General features: G+C 35.1%; 1 protein-coding gene across 1 annotated transcript; it reads left to right on the forward strand.

Moving 5' to 3' along the window:
• The first annotated feature begins 3,183 nt into the window (after positions 1–3,183).
• LOC111999951 (MDIS1-interacting receptor like kinase 2) lies at positions 3,184–7,386 on the forward strand. The gene is made up of 3 exons (XM_024032057.2): positions 3,184–6,120; positions 6,330–6,722; positions 7,116–7,386. The coding sequence occupies exons 1-2, from the start codon at positions 3,663–3,665 to the stop codon at positions 6,704–6,706; spliced, it is 2,835 nt and encodes a 944-aa protein (XP_023887825.1). The 5' UTR covers positions 3,184–3,662; the 3' UTR covers positions 6,707–6,722; positions 7,116–7,386.
• The last annotated feature ends 13,031 nt before the right edge of the window (positions 7,387–20,417 follow it).

A 20,417-nucleotide genomic window follows, 5' to 3' on the forward strand; every position in this document is an offset into this window, starting at 1 on the left:
TTATAGGAGGTTAAGGATTATGTTTAGGTGCCAATATTATTTTTGTAAGTAGGTATACAACAAAATGTCACAACAATTTCACATTTCTAAATTAGTATACCAAAAAAACAAAAAAATTAATTAGAGATTATGGTGGGCCCATGTGTTAATTGGTAAGCTAATTTAAGAATATTCTAAAAATTTTGTGACATTTTGTTGTGCGGCTAACTTTATTCTTATTTTTGTTGAACTCAAATTCTTGAAATTTTCAAATCAAGGTGTTAAATATTTGTTTTAGGATATACAAAATAAGTTAGTTTAAAATAATTAGGGGAAATTACACTTTACCACCCTAAACTATACACCAGATTACACTTTGCACCCTAAACTATTCGGATGCACGTTTTGCACCCTAAACTATCACATTTGTTACACTTTGCACCACAATATTAATTTTACTGTTAAGTTAAACAGAAATTGATAACATGTGACTTGCATGTGATTTTTGTTTAAGTGGCACAAAGTTTAAAGACAAAAATACCATCCTCACAAACAATTAAAACAAAATCTCTCTCTCACGTGAGTAACATCTCCTCCTCTCCCAAATCAAAATCTGTCTAACACTAAATCCCCAACAGCTCTCACGCATGGCCAACAGACCTTCCCTCTCTCGGCCAACAGCTCTTCCCTCTTTCTAGGCCAGCAGCTTTCATTGTTCAGTTGCTTCTCTCCCCAAATCTTGCTAAACATCTATTGGAGAATATTAAATATTTTTTTGAAGAGGGCGATAATCTATTATCATAGTCATTGCTACATTCGAAGACACATGATGAGTTTGAAAGGTAAGAGCTTATGAGAAGTTTATCGAAGCAAAGCACTCCCATATTGAAATCCATCATGAAATCTAATGATTGAATATTTTCTTCTCCGTTAGCAAAAGACAATAATCCATCATATACATCAAATTCCAAGGACTTATTATTAAATTTATTTTCTTCTCTGTTAGCCAAAGAAAATAATCCATCTTACATATCAAATTCCAAAGACTTATTATTTAATTTGTAGTCAATAGACTACAGTCCACGGATAGTCATGAATCTTTGGTGTCAAAACTGCGTGAGAGCTGTTGGGGATTTAGGGTTAGACAGATTTTGATTTAGGGGAGAAGGAGATGCTACACATGTGAGAGTGCTTTGTTTTAATTGTCTGTGTTGAGGGTATTTTTGTCTTTAAACTATGTGTCACCCAAGCAAAAATCACATGCCAGGCACATGCTATTAATTTCCGTCTAACTTAATGGTAAAACTTACATTGGGGTGCAAAGTGTAACAGATGTGATAGTTTATGGTACAAAATGTGCATTTGAATAGTTTAGGGTGCAAAGTGTAATCTAGTGTATAGTTTAGGGTGGTAATGTGTAATTTTCCCTAGAACTATTTAAACATATTTACAATTGAAATAATTAAACAGATGGCTAAATCATATCAAACTCCTTAAACAGCACTATAAATATAGGTACACTCCTTTGAACATCAAAGCACCAATCTTTTGAAGAGCTTTGATTAATACACAAAAGCCTAAATTTTTTTTCATGCGTTTCTCTCTAACTTATATCCTTGAAACTTTCAAATCTTGATAATAATAATAATAATTGTGGAGGGTAGAAACTCAAACTTATATATTGAGCCCAAAGTCCTATTTGGGGATTACTGTGTGTCCAAAGAGAAGGAACCGGTTGAGATGGAGTCCATCTGGAAGAAAGATACCTAGAAACGAAGGAGGAGTACAATCCGAAAAGGTCACCAGCGGTTCGAAAAGGTCTTACTCCTTGGATACGAATAGTCTTGATTAATCAAACGTGTGAAAAGTCCGAATGATCTTCCTAGCAACCCCAATGATAAAGATAAGCTCTGAGTATGTCTGGAGATAATAAGAACGAAGAAATATCTAAAGGAAAAGCTGCTACCACCGTATTAAATGCATTGCAGCAACTTTTCTGGCTGCGTTTATGTGGAGAAAACTCCTGAACAGTGTAACCTCAGCTACTGCCACTCACAAAAAGTTAAAGAAGATACATGACATGGCATACATTCAAGTAGGTACCCAGATGAAGAACAAGTGAACGATGGGGATGATGGGGAAGGATGCTATATAAAGAAGAAGGGCTCTTGATAAAAGGGGGAGAGGAAAATATACGATAGGAAAGGGAGAGAGGCTTTACTGTAGCTCTAAGAACTGAAATCACTACTCAATTTAACATGAACCTCTTCGGACTTCAATTCATTTCGGCTTTACGTGTATCTTTCTGCTGGTTTATACTTGGAGGTTGTAACCAATCATTGTTAATTCCATAATCAACCTAGCTCTATCATCCACGCTTTACAAATTTATTGTTTTGGGCTTGGGTCACAAATCCTAACCCCACAATAATAATAATAATAATAATAATAATAAAACAACTTTCAAATCAAAACTAGTTTTGAAGAGAAGAATAAGAGAATCTTCCTTTGCTAAAGGTTTTATATGAAAAGAAAATCTGTTCTACTCTTAAGGATTCAATGATAAAGAATTGCCCATACTATTTTTTTACTCAAATTTATTGTGTGCAATATTCTTAGTGGTTAAAAATTTGAGAGATAGCCACTTCTTCGCCTTAAGACAAATTATAATCACCTTAAGACTAGAACAGAAAAGACAAGAAAAGAAAAGACTAGAACAGAACAAAAATAAGCATTCAATTCAGGCGGCTTTGCTGAGTTTTGAAATATCAATTAGCTTTAGATTTTCCAAGTACTTTTTACCAATCACATGACTATTAAAAACAATCTGTGAACCACACTTGATGTTTAAAGAACTGCCTGTTATGCAAATCCACTGAGATTCAACTGCTAAAACATCAGAAGTCCCTACCACCTCATTATGTTGCTCTGTTTCCTTTCTTCTATTGTCATGAGTAACAGTTTCACAGTCTAGTTTTTCTATAGGGTTTTTTTTTTTTTTCAAATTCCTCAACTTTTTCAGGCCAAAAAACTACTTGTTTCATTTCAGAATTGGGCATTTACACTTTCTATTCTGTGGTTCTGACTTTGCTGAGTCTCTACAACTCGTTGTTTCCTTACAAATTCTTTTTATGTCTCTTTTCATTTCAGAATTGGGCATTTCCACCTTTTTTTTTTTTTTTTTTTTTTTAAAGCTCAACTCTTTCACCTCCATCACAGCTCTCTCTATCTTTCACCTCAGACTCTCTCTTTCTCTTAAAGCTTCAGACCTTCAGCCCCTTCTCAAGGACTCAAAGCTTGCTGCATATTTACCGGTACCGCCGCTCTCCACCAAATGGCATTACTTCATCGTTAGTGTAAAGAGGAGTTAGAAACGAAGGGAGGCAGAAAGTATGGCTGCGTGAGGGGGAGGGAAAGAAGCATTTTGTGTAATTTTGTACCGGTCTGGTATCAATTAACCGGCCGGAATCCGGTATATATCGCGGTATGGCCGAAACATCTCCGGTACGTCCGGTATTTAAACTGGTACGAAATGCTAGCGTTTCTGTACCGGCGAAGGTTCTGGCACGGTAAATACCAGCCGGTACGGTACGAGATTGTCTTCCTTGCTCTGATCAGAATCTATACTTGTTTTGCTTAGTAAAACTGTATTGAACCCAAGCAATCATCAATCATCCACTAAACATGCCATCCTCTGTTTCCATTTCCCTTGTTATATACGTTTGGATTACTACTATCATAATCATAAACCATGCGAGTACTACTGTTGCAAAACCTCAATCATCTTCACTAGCCCAGGAATTAAAGGCTCTGAACCAGACTCATTGGTGGTGGTATGAAAAAATAACCTCAAGTCCTTGCAAGTGGGACGGTATCGTTTGCAATGATGGTGGAAGCGTGATAGAGATCAACATAAACAATACAGAATACCATCCGCAACTCTACTTAAGCGATTTTAACTTCTCTTCATTCCCAAATTTGGTCCGATTCAAGCTAGCAGGAATCTGCCTATATGGGCGCATCCCACCAGAGATTGGTAGTGTTTCTAAACTCACTCACCTTAACTTATCTTGGAGTAGTCTTTCTGGTGAACTACCTCTCTCACTCGCAAAACTCACTCAATTAGAGAAGCTTGATATTTCTTTCAATCAAATGAGCGGTCCAATTCCCTTAGAATTGGGAAACCTGAGAAGTCTTGTTGAATTATACCTGGGTGGAAATTACTTCAATGGTACGATCCCTTCAACTCTTGGTCTTTTGACTTGTCTCACTTATCTTGATTTACATTCAAATCAAATCAACGGTACTATCCCTTCTGAATTATATAATTTGAAGAATTTGATGGCTCTGCATTTTGATAATAACAATCTTTTTGGTCCTATTTCTTCAAAAATTGGAAACCTGAAAAATGTGGTTTCTCTAAGCCTTTCTCATAACTTGCTCATTGGTCCACTTCCTCATACTTTGGGTTGTTTGACAAACTTGACCCTTCTCTCTCTTGATTCCAACCAAATCAGTGGCCCCATTCCCCTAGAAATAGGAAACATGAGAAAGTTGAGGCTCTTAGATCTCCATAATAATATCCTTACTGGTTTAATACCTTCAACTCTGGGGAACTTGACCAAATTGGATTTTTTAAATCTTGGTGTCAACAATCTTGTTGGTGAAATTCCTCCATACGTGGGTCATTTAACCAATTTAAGATATTTGGATATTCATTCAAATCAAATAAATGGTTCCATAAATTCAACAATGAGAGATTTGCAATCTATGCAAAAGTTGGATCTATCAAATAACTCCATATCTGGAATCCTTCCACATGAGTTAACTCAATTAACCCGATTGGAGTATCTTAATCTTTCCTTGAACAAACTTTCTGGTGAGATACTGCCTAATATAGATAATCTCTCTAGTCTTTCTGTTCTAGACCTCTCCCACAACAATCTGAGCGGATCCATTCCAATTCAACTTCGTAATTGCCGTATTTTGGGTCAATTGTTTTTGAGCTACAACCGCTTTAGTGGAACCGTTCCTCCTGAAGTTTTTTACCCATATAACCTGACTATTGTTGACCTTAGTCATAACTCGTTTAGTGGAACCATTCCTCCTGAAGTTTTTTACTCATATAACCTGACTATTGTTGACCTTAGTCATAACTCGTTTAGTGGAAATATACCTCTTGAACTTGGGTACTGCAAAAACTTTGGACACCTGGATCTCAGCTTTAATACTCTTACTGGGCACATTCCTAGCACATTTTTTTTCCAATGTCAAATCAATTTGTCTTACAACTACTTGGAAGGTCATATCCCAGATGGTTTTTGGGGATATAATACACTCACGTCAGTCATGGGCAACAAGAATTTATGCAGTGACCACATCCCAGGAATACCTCATTGCTCCACATGGATTAAGAAATTCTCAAATTTGATTAAGATCATTCTTGCCCCTGTTATCCTTGGCTTCTTATTACTTGGAGTTGGAATTGTGTTCCTCTCTCGCCGAAAGGTAATTAGGAATAATCAAAATGAGTGTAAAGCAACGAGGAATGGAAATTTATTCTCAATATGGAATTACGATGGAAATATTGCATTCGAAGACATCATTATAGCAACAGAGGACTTTGATATCAAATATTGCATTGGAACTGGTGGTTATGGCAGTGTTTACAAAGCAACACTACCAAGTGGAAAAGTGATTGCCCTTAAAAAACTTCACCGTTTAGAAGCTCAGGAGCCAGCTTTTGACAAGAGTTTTAGGAATGAAGCCAAAGTCTTGTCTGAAGTTCGTCATCGAAACATCGTGAAGCTTTATGGGTTTTGTCTACACAACCGATGCATGTTTTTGGTTTATGAATACATTGAAAGAGGAAGCTTATTTTATGCCATAAGCAATGATGTTGAAGCAAAGGAACTGAATTGGAAGAAGCGGGTGAATATTATTAAAGGAATAGCAAATGCTTTATCATACTTGCATCATGATTGCATTCCAACAATTGTCCATCGAGACTTGACCACAAGCAACATTTTGCTGAACTCAGAATTTGAGGCTATTGTTGCAGATTTTGGCATTGCTAGACCCCTAAATCCTGATTCCTCCAATTTGACCACACTTGCTGGCACCTACGGATATATTGCCCCAGGTAAATATTTAGCTACTACATACACAAACACTTTTTAGGAAACATGAGATTAATGATTGATCATATGTTCACATATATATTAGAAAGATTAAATTGATGATATGTGCCAAATTGGCTACATAATTGTCCTAGTATAGGAGGATATTTCTTACAGGTTTCTTTCTTTGAGTCTTTTAGTTGTGCTCACAATTTTTTGTGTCATGTTTTAGAACTTGCCTACACCATGGTTGTGAACGAAAAATGTGATGTCTATAGCTTTGGTGTAGTGGTGCTTGAAACAATAATGGGAAGGCATCCGGGAGAGCTTATATCCTCGTTAGCATCGTCATCTGCTCGACATATCATGTTGAAAGATGTCTTAGATCCTCGCCTTTCACCTCATATTAACCAAACAATTGCTCAAAATGTGGTTTTAGTTGTGACACTAGCATTGGCCTGCCTACGTTCAAATCCTAAATCTCGCCCTACAATGAAACATGTGTCACAAGAAATCCTTGTTCGGAAGCCGCCACTACTCAAGCCGTTTTATGAAATTTCAATGTGGGAGTTGATGAATCAAGAAGTATATTTGGTAGACAAAAATTAGAAAATGTTTAGATAAGGTGAGTAATCTATTTTCTTTTGGATGTTATCTAAATATATTATAGCAAAATGGATTATGCCATCAATACTAATTACATGACTACATTGTTGTAGACACAAAGGAAGCTGTACCAACCATTAGTACTACTAGTAGGTTTTAAAAAAACTTCAAGACGCAACATGAAAGCATAATAAAGCCTATAAAAAAATTGTTGGAGCCGCTTCATGTATCCAACCCAAACTTTAGGCATTGCTGTATTACCCTTCACATCTAAAGTTTAGAAATCATCTTATCAGAAAAACATAAATAAACGAACTTTAGAAATCATAATTGATTGCAAAGCTGTTATTGATTTTATAACTAATCAAGGCTCTTATAATAGCTTCCTTCCTGCTCTAATTTCTAATTGCAGGTCTTTGGTGACCCATCTTCAGTAGGTGCAGTAGACAAAGCCATCCATACCGGGAAGACAACACTAGCACTGACCAATTACCTAAAAGGGGTGGACTATTGAATAATGATTTTGTTGTATATTTCTATATTTATACCTCATACCATTGTTGTCCTTACTACACCACCAGGATGCTGATAAGTTGTATTTTCCCAGGATTGCAAATGTGTGACTTTTTATTACCACAATAATTCGTTAATAACGTCCTCTACGCCTAACTAAATTAATTAAATTGATATCACTGCTGGCTTCTTTACTTGAGGTACCTAACAGCTTCATCTACTGCAACAACAGTATTCATTTGATTGCCATCAGGTACTATTCATCTCAGTGCCTTCAACAAGAAAGTTTCCACAAAAGCCTAAGACCTAATAGTTCCATGTTTCAATGCCAAACTCTCTAATGCAAATTTCAAAGCATTGTCTTCAAGCTACAAGCACATAGTTAATATATATTCCAGTAATACGTAAATCACATTTCATGAAAAATATTTTCATAAAAAGAAACAGCAAATTACAGTGTTGAAGTAAAATTCATACAACAATTTAGAAAATTTAACAAGGTCCTCAAAATTTTGAACGTGAGGCCACGCCAAGAGTGGCTACAAAAGGCTAAGAAAAATGTACACTGTGACTCTGTGAGCAAGTGAGAGTAGTTATCACTAGAATATTTTTTGACCCGGTCACAGTAACACCTATAGAAGGAAACAGAGCTTTACTGTTTTGCTCCTTCTATCCCAATTCTATAGATTAAAGCACCAACTTTACGAATTCGTTTCAATTTAAGACTTTTTTTTTTCTCTCCGTTATTCATTGTCGATATTCACGGCCATAATATAGTAGACAAAAGTGAGAAGCAATTTATTAAAATTTGTGTTTCACTTGGGGCTTGTTCATAATTCAATTTGGGAGCCATTGAACAAAGAGGGTAAAGAGCAAAAGCAGAGAAAAAACTTGAGTGAGGAAGTGCTAGATAAGCAGCTCACGTTCATAGGGACAAGTGCGTGCTAGAACGTGATCGTAGGCTCGTAGCTATTGAGATTTTAAGCACCTAGGTTTTCTTGAAGAAGTTTCTTATATGTTAGGATTTTAAGTTTTAATTTAAAAGACTGTTTTGTGAGGAGTTATCTAAGATTTTCGTATATGTTTAAATCTTGTGAAGTTTGGATCATTTGGATATTTTAAAGATTAGATGAATAAATATGTGCTTTATTATGAGATTGAATTTATTTAGTTTGAAGATTTTTTATGTTGAATATACACGTGTGAGTGAAGTCCTATGTTAAATAATGATGAAAAGAACGAGTAATTTAACAAGTCACATTAAAAATAGTGACTTGTTGAGTCAACTTGTCTCTTTTTCCTTTTCATTTAAAGAGTTTCATCGGTAAAGTCATGTTGTGCTTTTAGACAGGAGACTCAGAATGGAAAGTGAAAACTCTACTCTCTAAGAGCATTAGTATTGGTGGTGCTAAAAAGCTAAATTGCTATTTTTAGCACTACAATATACAAAAAGTGTGCTACATTGATGGTGGTATAGGTAAAAATTTTACTAAAATCAAATAATATTTTTTATTCTCCCTCTCATTAAAATAATATTTATTTATTTTTTCTCTTTCTCTTTTTCCTCCGTTCCAGTCATTCTCCACTCTCACCTCTCTTTTTTTCCTCCATTCCGATCACAATCTCACATCTCTTTAGCACATCAGTAATTTATAAAAAAGTTTGTAACTCTAGCATTTTCCTCATTTTAGTGATCATAAAAAAAATTTATAGATCTAAAATCTAAAACAAAATATACAAGCTCAAAAAAAAAAAAAAAAAAAAAACTCAACAACAAAAATTACCAATAGTAAATTAAAAAAATTAAGCTCAATTAACCAATTTTATCCAAAATAAACTATCATGCCCTTTAAAAAACTCTAAACAAAAATAATTTTATTCTTCCCCATACAAAAAAAAAAATATATATATATATATATATCTCAGCAGCTAAGTAGTAGCAAAATTAAAGGTTGAAATTGTCGCACACAGCCAATAGTAAAATTGTCCCCCCTAACTCAAAGTTCTCTCTCTCTCTCTCTCTCTCTCTCTCTCTCTATATATATATATATATATATATATATATATCAAAAAATAATGTAGTTAGCATAATTGAATCGTTTAATAATATTATGCACTTAGTTGAAATGGTATTCTTCAGTATTTGTTCCCAATTGAGAGAGAGGACTAGTCAATATAGATTTTTTTTGAGATAATTTTAACCTATGACATTCACTCCAATGGGTCTATACAGATTAGAATCAAAGTATAGCACGTAGTTCCATAATAGAGCCAATGACCATGTGTTAACCCTACCAACTAACGAGTAAATCTCATTGAGAAGAATAGAACTATAACATCCAGAAGAAGCAAATATTTGGCATATCCAATTGTACATAAAGGTTTCATTTACATCTCTTTGTGGAGTGCATATGTAGTTTGATTGGCAGATAGAGGAGCTAAAGGCATATAACTTTAGTGCCAAAAAAAAAAAAAAAAAAAGGAAATTTTTTATATTTTCTCAGAGAACCCTAGACTTTTGATCAATTTATATTGCAGAATTTGGGGGTGGAGTAGACTGGAAATTGAACAAAATAGGTAAGATATACCTAATGTATTTTTTCTTGGATAAGTGATTAAAAAAATTTAGGGTAAAATATCATTTTTGTCCCTAAACTATCACAAAAGTTCGTTTTTTGTCCCTAAACTTTCAGAAGTTCGTTTTTCGTCCCTGAACTATCACAAAAGTTCGTTTTTCATCCCTAAACTTTCAAAAGTTCTATTTTCGTCCCTAAACTTTTCCAAACGTATTGATTTTCGTCCCTCCGTCTGACGGATTGCTGACGTGGCTTTGACAGTGTGCTGATGTGAGAGGGACGAAAATCAATACATTTGGAAAAGTTTAGGGACGAAAATAGAACTTTTAAAAGTTTAGGGACGAAAAACGAACTTTTGTGATAGTTCAGGGACGAAAAACGAACTTTTGAAAGTTTAAGGACGAAAAACGAACTTTTGTGATAGTTTAGGGACGAAAATGATATTTTACCCAAAAATTTAATAAACAAATTTGGAGTTGGTTGATATTTGTTACTGGGCCAATGGCCAGAGGGCTTTATGGGTTAAATGGAGCGGAATGAAGCTCATAAAGTAGTGAGCATTTAATTAGAGTTTGTTTTGCTAATTTGAGTAGGCAAAAATACACTTTTGGTCTCTGCATTTTGGGCAAATTCTCATTTTGATCTTTAAATTGATTTTGCTATTAATGTAGTTCCTAAAAAAGAAAATTGATTCTATTTTAATTCCTGCCGTTAACCTATGAACGAAAACCTCCTACGTCACAAATTGAGTGCCCTACTTGTTGATGTGGCGTTGACGTAGCCATTAAAATATTATTAAAAAAATTATTTGGCATTTTTTAAAATGCCATGTCAGCATTTAAATTATAAAAATTTTAATTCCCCAATTTTAATTTTAATTTAATTAAAAAAAATTTACATTTTTTCAAACAAAAATTTTACTTTCTTTTAATTAAAATGATTTTTTTATTCCAATCTCTATGATTCATATTCTTAGCAAATTAATCATTATTTTCCTATAATTTTCTTTGTCTTTCTTGTACTTTCTTTATAACCAAACACATCAAAACAAAATAAATTAATTAAACGTATTTCTTGTCTTTTATTTTTATTGCTTTCATTATTTTTTCAGAAGAACATGTTTATGTTCTTCGTGTTCTTCCCCATAATCAATCTCTAGCAAAGAACCAAACCCCAAATCCAGATCTTAACCAAACCCCAAACCCATATCTCTAGCAAAGCAAACCTTAGCCTTCAAACTCATAAATTTTCTTGGCAAACAAACATAGAAAAAACAAACAAAAACCCCCAAATCACCACCACCGAATCACAGAACATGAACATCAAATCCAAGCAAAAGAATAAAAGCCCAGCAACTAGTAAAGCAACACCATCGAATCAAATCTTCCAAAATTTCCCAACAACTAGCAAAGCCTTAACATCAAATCTACAAAAATCCTAAGCTAAAAACTTCCAAATAAACCTTAAAGAGAGGAAAAGAGAGATGGCGAGGTAGAAAGAGGTGTGAGAACCACTGAGCTTGGTTTCACAACCATTGATCTGGGCTTCAGTATTGAATCGGTGACAGGGGTTTCATACAACGAAGCCATAACTACATAGAAACAAAACTACTGAATCGGCGACTATGGTGAGTTATTGTCAAATTTGACGGTGGCGAAGACCTCATCTTTGAGGTGGACCTTCTTGATGGGTTCGATTGGTTGATGGGTTTTCTTTCTTTGACGGTAGCAGCGACCTCATCACTGAGTCTTGAACGAGTTCAACGGTGGCGGAGATGAGATTTTGAGATTAGAGAGAGTTTGGGTTNTGTGAATAACCATTGCAATATATTATCTATTCGTGCATAGCATATTTTGAAATATCAAAGTTAAACCAGTTCGTTTCTCAAAAAAAAAAAAAAAAAAAAAAAAAAGTTAAACCAATTCTAAATGGCTGGCCCAGAACCAGAATTAGCTAGAAAATGCAGGCTAGATTAGCATAACGTACGTTTTTGGCCATATTTATAGGCCTATGGGTATCTCTAGATGACTATAAGTCTATAACTTGGGCCTGTTGATACGCTCCCCAAAGCACCTGACTGCAGCCGATTTTCGGCCTGCAATAAGTGAGTTTAGAGCAAACTTGTGATTTAATTTGTATGCAAATCTCATTTTCATACCTAAATCAGATGCAATGTATCTCATGAACTACATCTAATTTTCAATAAGCACATACATAAATAATGTCTGAAAATAAAACACTTTTATTAATTAAAAAAATGTCATACCAATTGGATTTTAAGGCACTAATCCTAACACAAAAAAATAAAAATAAAAAGTTTTTAAACAAGTTCAAACTTGTTTGACAAGAAAAAATGAACTATGCTTGAATATGTAATATCGTTTGATGATGAGTTCGAGCTTGATTTGTGTTCTTAAAATTAGATTAACAAATATGAACTTTTAATATTTAACTTTGCTTGACTCGTTTAAAGTCCTACTAGGAGTTGTTAACTAATAAAATTTATTTTTGTTGATGCACATTATATGTGGCAATGACAAAGTTGAAAATTTAGGAAGTATGGAAATTTCATTTAGAATGCTGTACCCATGTCATATTCGTGTCGTACCATTCATTTTATGTTACAATTTTTTAAAAATAGCTCATATCATTGAGTCGTACCCGTACCCATACCAGGAAGGGGCCCAGGCCCCTTGGCCCAAAAAATAATTAAAAAATTTTGTTATATATAATACTTTAAGCCTAGTCAACCCTTACTGGGCCCCCCAAGCCCAACCCAATTTTTTTTTTTAAACCCATTATCACTTTTAAGTTTTAACCCTAGAAATTGATTAAGATAATTTTTTTTTTTTAAAAGTGAGAGAGAGAGAAAGTCGAGAGAGACAGAGAGTCAGAGACTAAGAGAGAGTGATTGGAGTGGAGAGATTAAGAGTGAGTACTGAGTATTGACTGGAGTCAGTGGTCAGCCACGGCGCTGCACAGACCGTCAGCCTCACACGACATCGCCACAGGCCACCATCACGCTGCCTAGCCTCAGCCGCCACAGACCCACATCATTGCCACTGCCCTTAGTGCCTCCGGTAGCTTGATTTGCCCAAGCCACCATTGTCTCCGGCAAGTGCAGCCTCCAACCTCCATCCCAAAATTCCAATCTGCCCTTTCAAGTAATTTTCTCTCTTTAAACTTGAAAACCTAATATAACATTGATATAATGTTTGTGTTGTGAATCTGTGATTGATTGATTGTGTGGTCTTTTTTTTTTTTTTTTTTTTTTGTGGTTAAGGATGATTGTAGGAATCTTTGATTGTGTGTGCATTTTTTTTTTTGGCAATTTATGAGTGGGAGAGTTTGAGTTGATAAAGTGAGATGTGAGTTGTGATTTATATATAGTTTTTGCTAAAGTATTTGATTGTGAGTTGTGATTTATAAAGTGATAATATATAAAGCATTTGATTGTTTGACACTTTGACTGTTTGTTGGTAGTGGGGCAATGTTGGGAATAGGCAATAGAGATAAAGAGAAAAAAGGAGATAAAAGACACGTAATGCATTATAAATTAGTGGGGGTATCGGTGTGTTTGGGGCAATGAGTGACAAAGATAAAGAGACAAAATGACAAAGATAAAAAGGCAAAGATAAAGAAACAAAATGAAATAAATAATATTACATATATGTGTGTGTGTGTGTGAGAGAGAGACACAAATTTATCAAAATAAAATTGTCAATGTTTGATTAGTCCTTTTGTGAGATAATAAATATAATTTTTATTTTATTTGTAGATCATGAGAAAATCAATTACAATATTTGATTTTTTTTTCAAAAGTAAAGATTTAAATTCACCATATATGGATGTAGTTGTGAATTTTTTTTATTTTTATTTTTTCACTTATCTCCTGCTCCCCTTTGCTTTAAATCCTGAGTTCATCCCTGTGTACCAGTGTCCTAGTTGAAAAGCTAATTACCCGCTCAAAAACCTGAAAACTAGTTTCAAGTTTCAACTGGTAAAAGGTGCTCCTTGTTCCATCTTTCAAAGATCTGATTTGATCCGGACTGGTCTGCTTTTTTTGATAATCCGGACTGGTCAGCTTTTGTGCCCATTAGTTTGACGGTGGCGTATGCTATGCATTTAATTCCAGTAGAATAAAACTCATAAATGCAGCAAGAATTAAAAGCGAACCTACTTTACTCTCCATTCGTAGACTTGGAAATGAGACGAATTCGGACAAAATTGAGAATCCACTTTACTCTCCATGCTGTTGGAGCTTGGAGGTCTATGCTTTTCTAAAAGGGTACTGACTTTGCTCTTCCAGTGAAGCTACTTGGCTTGTGTACTTTAAAAACGCCAGTATAGAGTTTGGGTCCAACTCCTTTCATGTCTTTCTTATCTTTTGGCTTTGTTTTTTGTTTTTGTTTTAAAAAAATAAAAACCACAAGCTTGTAGGGTAGTGTTCCAAAATCCAAAATCTTGTTTTTAAAATTGGGTTATGTTAACAGATGCTTTTAGAGTAATTATTAATAAATCATGATAGGAAAGTTTTTACATCATTTTCATAGAAAATATAAAAGTTATTAACAATATTTATTATTTTATCATTTTCTCAAAAAAAATATTTCTAAAAATAGTTTCAAAAAAATATTTATTAGTTAACATTTCCCTTTATTTTTGAAATTAGCAATTTGTCAGAGAACATCATATTAAACTTTACATCATTTTCTTTTAAGAAAGTATTTCCTGAGTCAGTCTCATAAAATCAACGCATACAAGATTTTTTCATTTATTTTCCCAAATTAGGAATTAAGAGCATTTAGTATGTTTCAAAAGAAAATATTGATGCTCCCTACAAATAATGAAGAAATTTTTTTTCTAATCAATCAAACTAAACAGAGCTATCACACAACTAAATCAGGCCAAAGTTTTTATGTACACAAGTGTATAAATCACAAAAAAACAATGAATTCATTCTAAGTCATGCCTAAAAGATATATACACACATACACACACATTCATATGGAGGATTTTCTCTTTCTGTCTTTCAGCTAAAAAAAAAAAAAAAACCGATTTTCACAAAGTCAGTTTGATAAGAAAAATGCCTATTTTTAGAACCCATATGTTACATTTCTTCAATGACACTAGCTAGGGAAATGATGTTTATATGAATTTTGTGCATGAATCTTGTCTCCAATCATATATGTTTGGCATCCATAGCTAAGAACCACAAAGGACAACTCACTCGAGCTTGGTCTACAATTGAAGCTTCTGACATCTCTCTGGACTGAAGACCATAGCATTGCTGACACTAAAGAAGGCTAAAAAACAATTACTTTCATGTTATTTTTGTCTTGTATATTGGAATTTTTCCCCATGTCCTTAATTTAGTCTGCTAATTAAGCTTTCTTTTTTGGGTTGTAAAGAGTGGAGGTAATTGTTTACATTGCCTCCATTTCACTGTTTATACGTGTCTGTTAGGCTAGAGTTTATAAGTTCAGTTTTTGATTTTTAGCTTTTATTTATAACTTTTTAAATCTCAAATTTTTTTACTTTTTTTCACACTAATATTATTTCTGTGCCGACTTGATAAAGATTCATATATAAGTTTATTTTTTTAAAATAATTAAAACAAAAATATTAAATAAATAGTAATAATAAATTATAAAATAAGTAAAAAATTTTAATTGAAAAAATTGTTTTAAATTCTAATTGTTTAGAGTTTGGACTTTATTTGAAAATTCTTACTGTGCTTTGTGTTAATTTCTGCAAATGGAGTAATATATGTGAACTGTGAAATAATATGTGTGAACTGTGAAGTAATAAGTTCCACTACCTTAATTATTGGAAACCAGCTAACCCAAATTTTCTCCGAACTAGCTAGTTTCGACGCTAAATTCCTCAAAACCTCTCAAACATGCCTGCAAAATCTAATCAACAATAGTCTTGAACTCAACTTGCTGGTGAGGATTAGAATCCCTGGTGCGAATAGTTGATAGTTGACTTGATTCCAAAATGGTGAACTTAATGCACGTTGATTCACGTTGAAGGAGAATCGAGATAGCTAGGATGCGTACGTGCTGAATAATAAGGCGGCTACCAGGTAATTAGGAAAATGAGTCGGTGGGAATTGGGCAAAGCAAAAGAAAATGTTGGGTGTAGACTCATTTACTAAAATAGCCCTAGCTCTGCCCTAATCAATTTAATTAAGAAATGGGGCTTTGTTTATGGCAATGATCACAACATACATTGTCAGACTTGGAGCTAGGGCTATAGCAAGAGAGAAGGAAACCCCAAGAATGGCGAGAGATTTTAGTGTTCTGGTCGGTGCCATGCATGTCCCTCTCTATTAGATCAACGGTCATATTTGCTTGCTCCAAGGACCTAGGAAGAGGAGAGACAGCTATGGCGGTGGAGGAGATGGTGGAGGAGGAGGTGGAGTCCAGGATGGAGGACACCATCATCAGCACCACCATGCCAGTACCGGTCACCACCACGCCGGTCACCACCATCACCATGCCGGTCACCATGTTGTTCCCATGCATAGCCATGGCTATGCATGGGAACAACATGGTGGCCACCATCACCACTAATAAATATGAATATTGTATGAATGTATATTTGACAATTCATTTATGGTGTTTTAAATGTCCACACTATGTACTTTATAGTTCTGAATAGTCTGATGTGAGAAAGAGAGAGTTCTGTACTGAGAAGCCAAATACGTCACGTAAGGGTGGAAAATTTCTTGGAAGTATCCTCTTTTACAAATGCCCCCATACCCATATATTGTACAATTATAAATAATAATAAAAAAACACCAAATTGTTTCAGTTTTTCAATAATTTTTTTTTTTTTGATAGGAAATCACATACTTAATATTAAACAACATTAGAGTTTACATCATGAAGAATTGCAAGTTCTAAGAAACTAGGACAATTCTCCACCCACATACATTGATTAACTATGCCCTTGGCATATTTTGCTAACAAATGAGCTGGGGAATTAGCATTACGCTTTACATGAGAAAAAAACACATTGTGAAACTCCAATGAAGCTAAACTAATCCCCATTATTACCGCATCAATTGAGGCTGAAGGTGAGGATGACTGATTCAACGCTCTATAAACCATTAGCGAATCACCCTCCATGATGATGTCTGATAAACCCAGCTGCTTTGCGAACTGCATACCAACTTCAACAGCCTTCGATTCCGCTTCAAGAGGTCCCAGTGGTGCATGTAATTTCTTGCACATTGCTGCTACAAAGTGCCCATGCCAGTCTCGTACAATCACACCAGTTCCCACTGACTTCATATCAGCAAACACGGCAGCATCAACATTACACTTAAAACATGAAGTGGGTGGCGGGTTCCATCTTTGAACATGAGAAACAGAAGTGTTTGTAACTGGTGACAAAACCATGACAGAACGGTATTCCTCCAGATATTGAGTCGCCCAATGAAGAAGCATCCTACCATCTTTTCGCTTTCCGCCACATCTAACTTCATTTCGGTTTCCCCACAACACCCACGCACAAGTTAGCAGCAACTCCAAATTTTCAGGTGAACTTTTTTCATCCATCAATAAACACCATACCATCTCCTTAAAAGAACTCAACCGGTCCATTATATTTGGAAAAACCAGCTTGGACGATGACCAAAGCTCTTTTGCTCTGCTGCATTTCCAGAAAAAATGGATCGAATCCTCCTCCTCCACATTGCATCCATCACATGTAGCCACCTGCAAAACATTTCTTTTAACAAGGTTAGTTTTCAATGGTAAGATGTCCCGACAAGCCCTCCAAGCAAAGTGCCTTATTTTGTGAGGCACATTTATCTGCCATAGACGTTTCCAGAAACTCCTTTCTTGGCTGCCATCAGAGCTTGAACCAGAAAAATCAACTATTGACATTTGGCAAGCAACCCAGTAGGCATTCTTCACCGAGAACACTCCATTATTGCTCCAAGCCCAAATCAGTCTATCTTCGGGCAAATGAGAACTTATTGGGATAGCTTTTATAACCTCTGCTTCATGCGGCATAAACAAAGCATCTATAGCATCAGCCTTCCACGAAGCCTCCTCCTTATTTATCAATTCTCCAACCTTCATATCATGTGGCATAAACAATCTAGGAGATGAAACCATGAAAGTTGAAGGCTTAGGCAGCCATTTATCACCCCAAATCCGGATACTCTCACCATTACCAAGCCTCCACCGTAGGCCATTTTTAACAAGGGGTTAAGCAAACATAATACTCCGCCAAGTAAATGAGGGATTATTACCCAAAATAGCCTGTGAAAAATCACATGTAGGAAAATACTTAGCTTTCAAAACTTTATACACCAATGAATCATGACCTTGTTGAAGCCTCCACCCTTGCTTAGCCAATAAAGCCAAGTTAAACTCCTTAAGTTTTTTAAATCCCATCCCACCACAACTTTTTGGAGCACATAATTTTTCCCAACTCATCCAAGCTATCCTCCTCTCTTCATTTCTTTACCCCCACCAAAAATTACGTATCATAGACGTCAAATCCTCACAAAGGGAATCAGGCAATTTAAAAACACTCATAGTATACGTTGGTATTGCTTGTGCCACAGCTTTTATCAACACTTCTTTTCCTGCCTTAGACAATAGCTTCTCTTTCCAACCAGCAAGCTTTTTCCTTAGTTTGTCCTTAATAGAATTGAAAGTATTTTTCTTATTTCTTCCCACCAATGACGGCAAACCAAGATATTTTTTATGGTGCTTAATCACTTGAGCCCCAAACCTCTCTTTAATAATTTCTTGAATATCCATAGGAGTATTACTACTAAAAAACAGAGAAGTTTTGGTACAATTTAACTGTTGGCCCGAAGCACATTCATAAACCCTCAACACCCTTTGAAGGGCATCACACTCCTCCAAAGAAGCTTTGCAAAAAATGAGACTATCATCGGCAAAGAAAAGATGGGATATTATGGGACCCCTACGGCACACTGCAACTCCCCCCAACCTTCCATTCTCCACCTCTTTCTTAATAAGAGCAGAAAGACCTTCCGCACATAGCAAGAATAGATATGAAGATAATGGGTCACCCTACCTTATTCCCCTACTTGGAATAATATGCCCTTTAGGTTTATCATTAATCTTCACTGAATAAGAAACAGTAGTGACACATCTCATAATCAGAGCACACCATTTCTCATCAAAACCCAACCTTTGCATAATTTTTTCCAACCATATCCACTCTACCCTATCATATGCCTTACTCATATCAAGTTTTAGAGCCAAATCACCCATCTACTACTCTTCTTTTGACTAATATGGTGCATCATTTCATAAGCTACAAGAACATTATCAGTGATTAACCTACCATGCACAAATACACTTTGAGTATCACTAATAATAGAAGGAAGTACTTTTTTCAATCTATTAGTAATAGCTTTAGATGCAATTTTATAGACCACATTACAAAGACTAATCGGTCTATAATCAGTCACAGATTTTGGCTCTTTACATTTAGGAATAAGGACAATATGTCTATGATTAAAATTAGGTGGGATGATACCTGAATTAAGAAAGGCCAAAACAGTTGAAGTAACCACAACACCAATCTTGGGCCAAAAGTGTTGATAAAACAATGGAGGCATGCCATCCGGTCCAGGAGACTTCAACGGGTACATTTGCTTAATGGCATTTTTCACTTCAACTTCAGTAAACTCTCTAACAAGTATCTGATTCATCCTTGGGGTGACTTTATGTTGGACTGCATCTAAGATTTCTTCAAAATCTGTAGGACCACTGCTGGTAAAAAGCCTCCCATAGTACTGCAACATCAACTCTTCCACGTGCTCATCTCCCTCCAACCACCTACCATTCTCATCTAACAAACCCTCTATGAAATTCTTTTTGTATCTTGTAGAAGCTTTCTCATGAAAATACCTAGTGTTCCTATCTCCCGATTGCAGCCAACTAATTCTTGATCTTTGCCTCCACATATCATCTTCCTTGTCCATCCAACAATTCAACTCAATTCTAGTATTTTTCAAAGATCTAATCATATTTAGTGTTGAAGGTTGCAACTCTAACCATTCCAACTTTTTCTGCAATTCAGCCACTGTTTTCCCGACATTGCCAAATTCTGAGCCATTCCACACCTCAAGTCTAGCACGGCAACTCTCCAAGCATTTATTAAGAACATCATCCGACCCACCAAGTAATCCATCATCCCTTCTCCACAATAGCCTCACATCTTGGATCTTTTAACCACATTGATTCAAACCGGAAAACCCTACCCATCTTCTTTAGTCATTTGTTTGCTTTTGTAAAATAATCTATATATCTTTTTTCCATACTCGTAGATCAGGTTACTCTGTAGCTCATAAATTTAACTAAGTATGCGAGACATGCAAGTGTTTTAACTGTATGGATGAAGGATGTTTATCCACAGTTTCATATTATGTACTTCTAACAATTATAGTTGAGTTTAAAAAAAAAAAGAAAAAAAAAGCTTGTGGGTTTTTAAAATGGACAAAACTTAGGTACGATACTTTAGATGCAGTTCCTTAGATTTCTCTCTTAAGATTCTGACACGTGGATACTTAACTAAAAAGTAAAGTTTCATCTTATAAGAAAAAATTCGCATGACATAATTTT

This window comes from Quercus suber, unplaced genomic scaffold (assembly GCF_002906115.3).
Source record: "Quercus suber isolate HL8 unplaced genomic scaffold, Cork oak 2.0 scaffold_553, whole genome shotgun sequence".
Lineage (NCBI taxonomy): Eukaryota > Viridiplantae > Streptophyta > Magnoliopsida > Fagales > Fagaceae > Quercus > Quercus suber.

Coding starts and splice junctions, on each gene's coding strand:
- LOC111999951 (XM_024032057.2), top strand. CDS start 3,663: ATGCCATCCTCTGTTTCCATTTCCCTTGTTATATACGTTTGGATTACT. Junction 6,121..6,329: donor CTACGGATATATTGCCCCAG/GTAAATATTTAG, acceptor GTCATGTTTTAG/AACTTGCCTACACCATGGTT.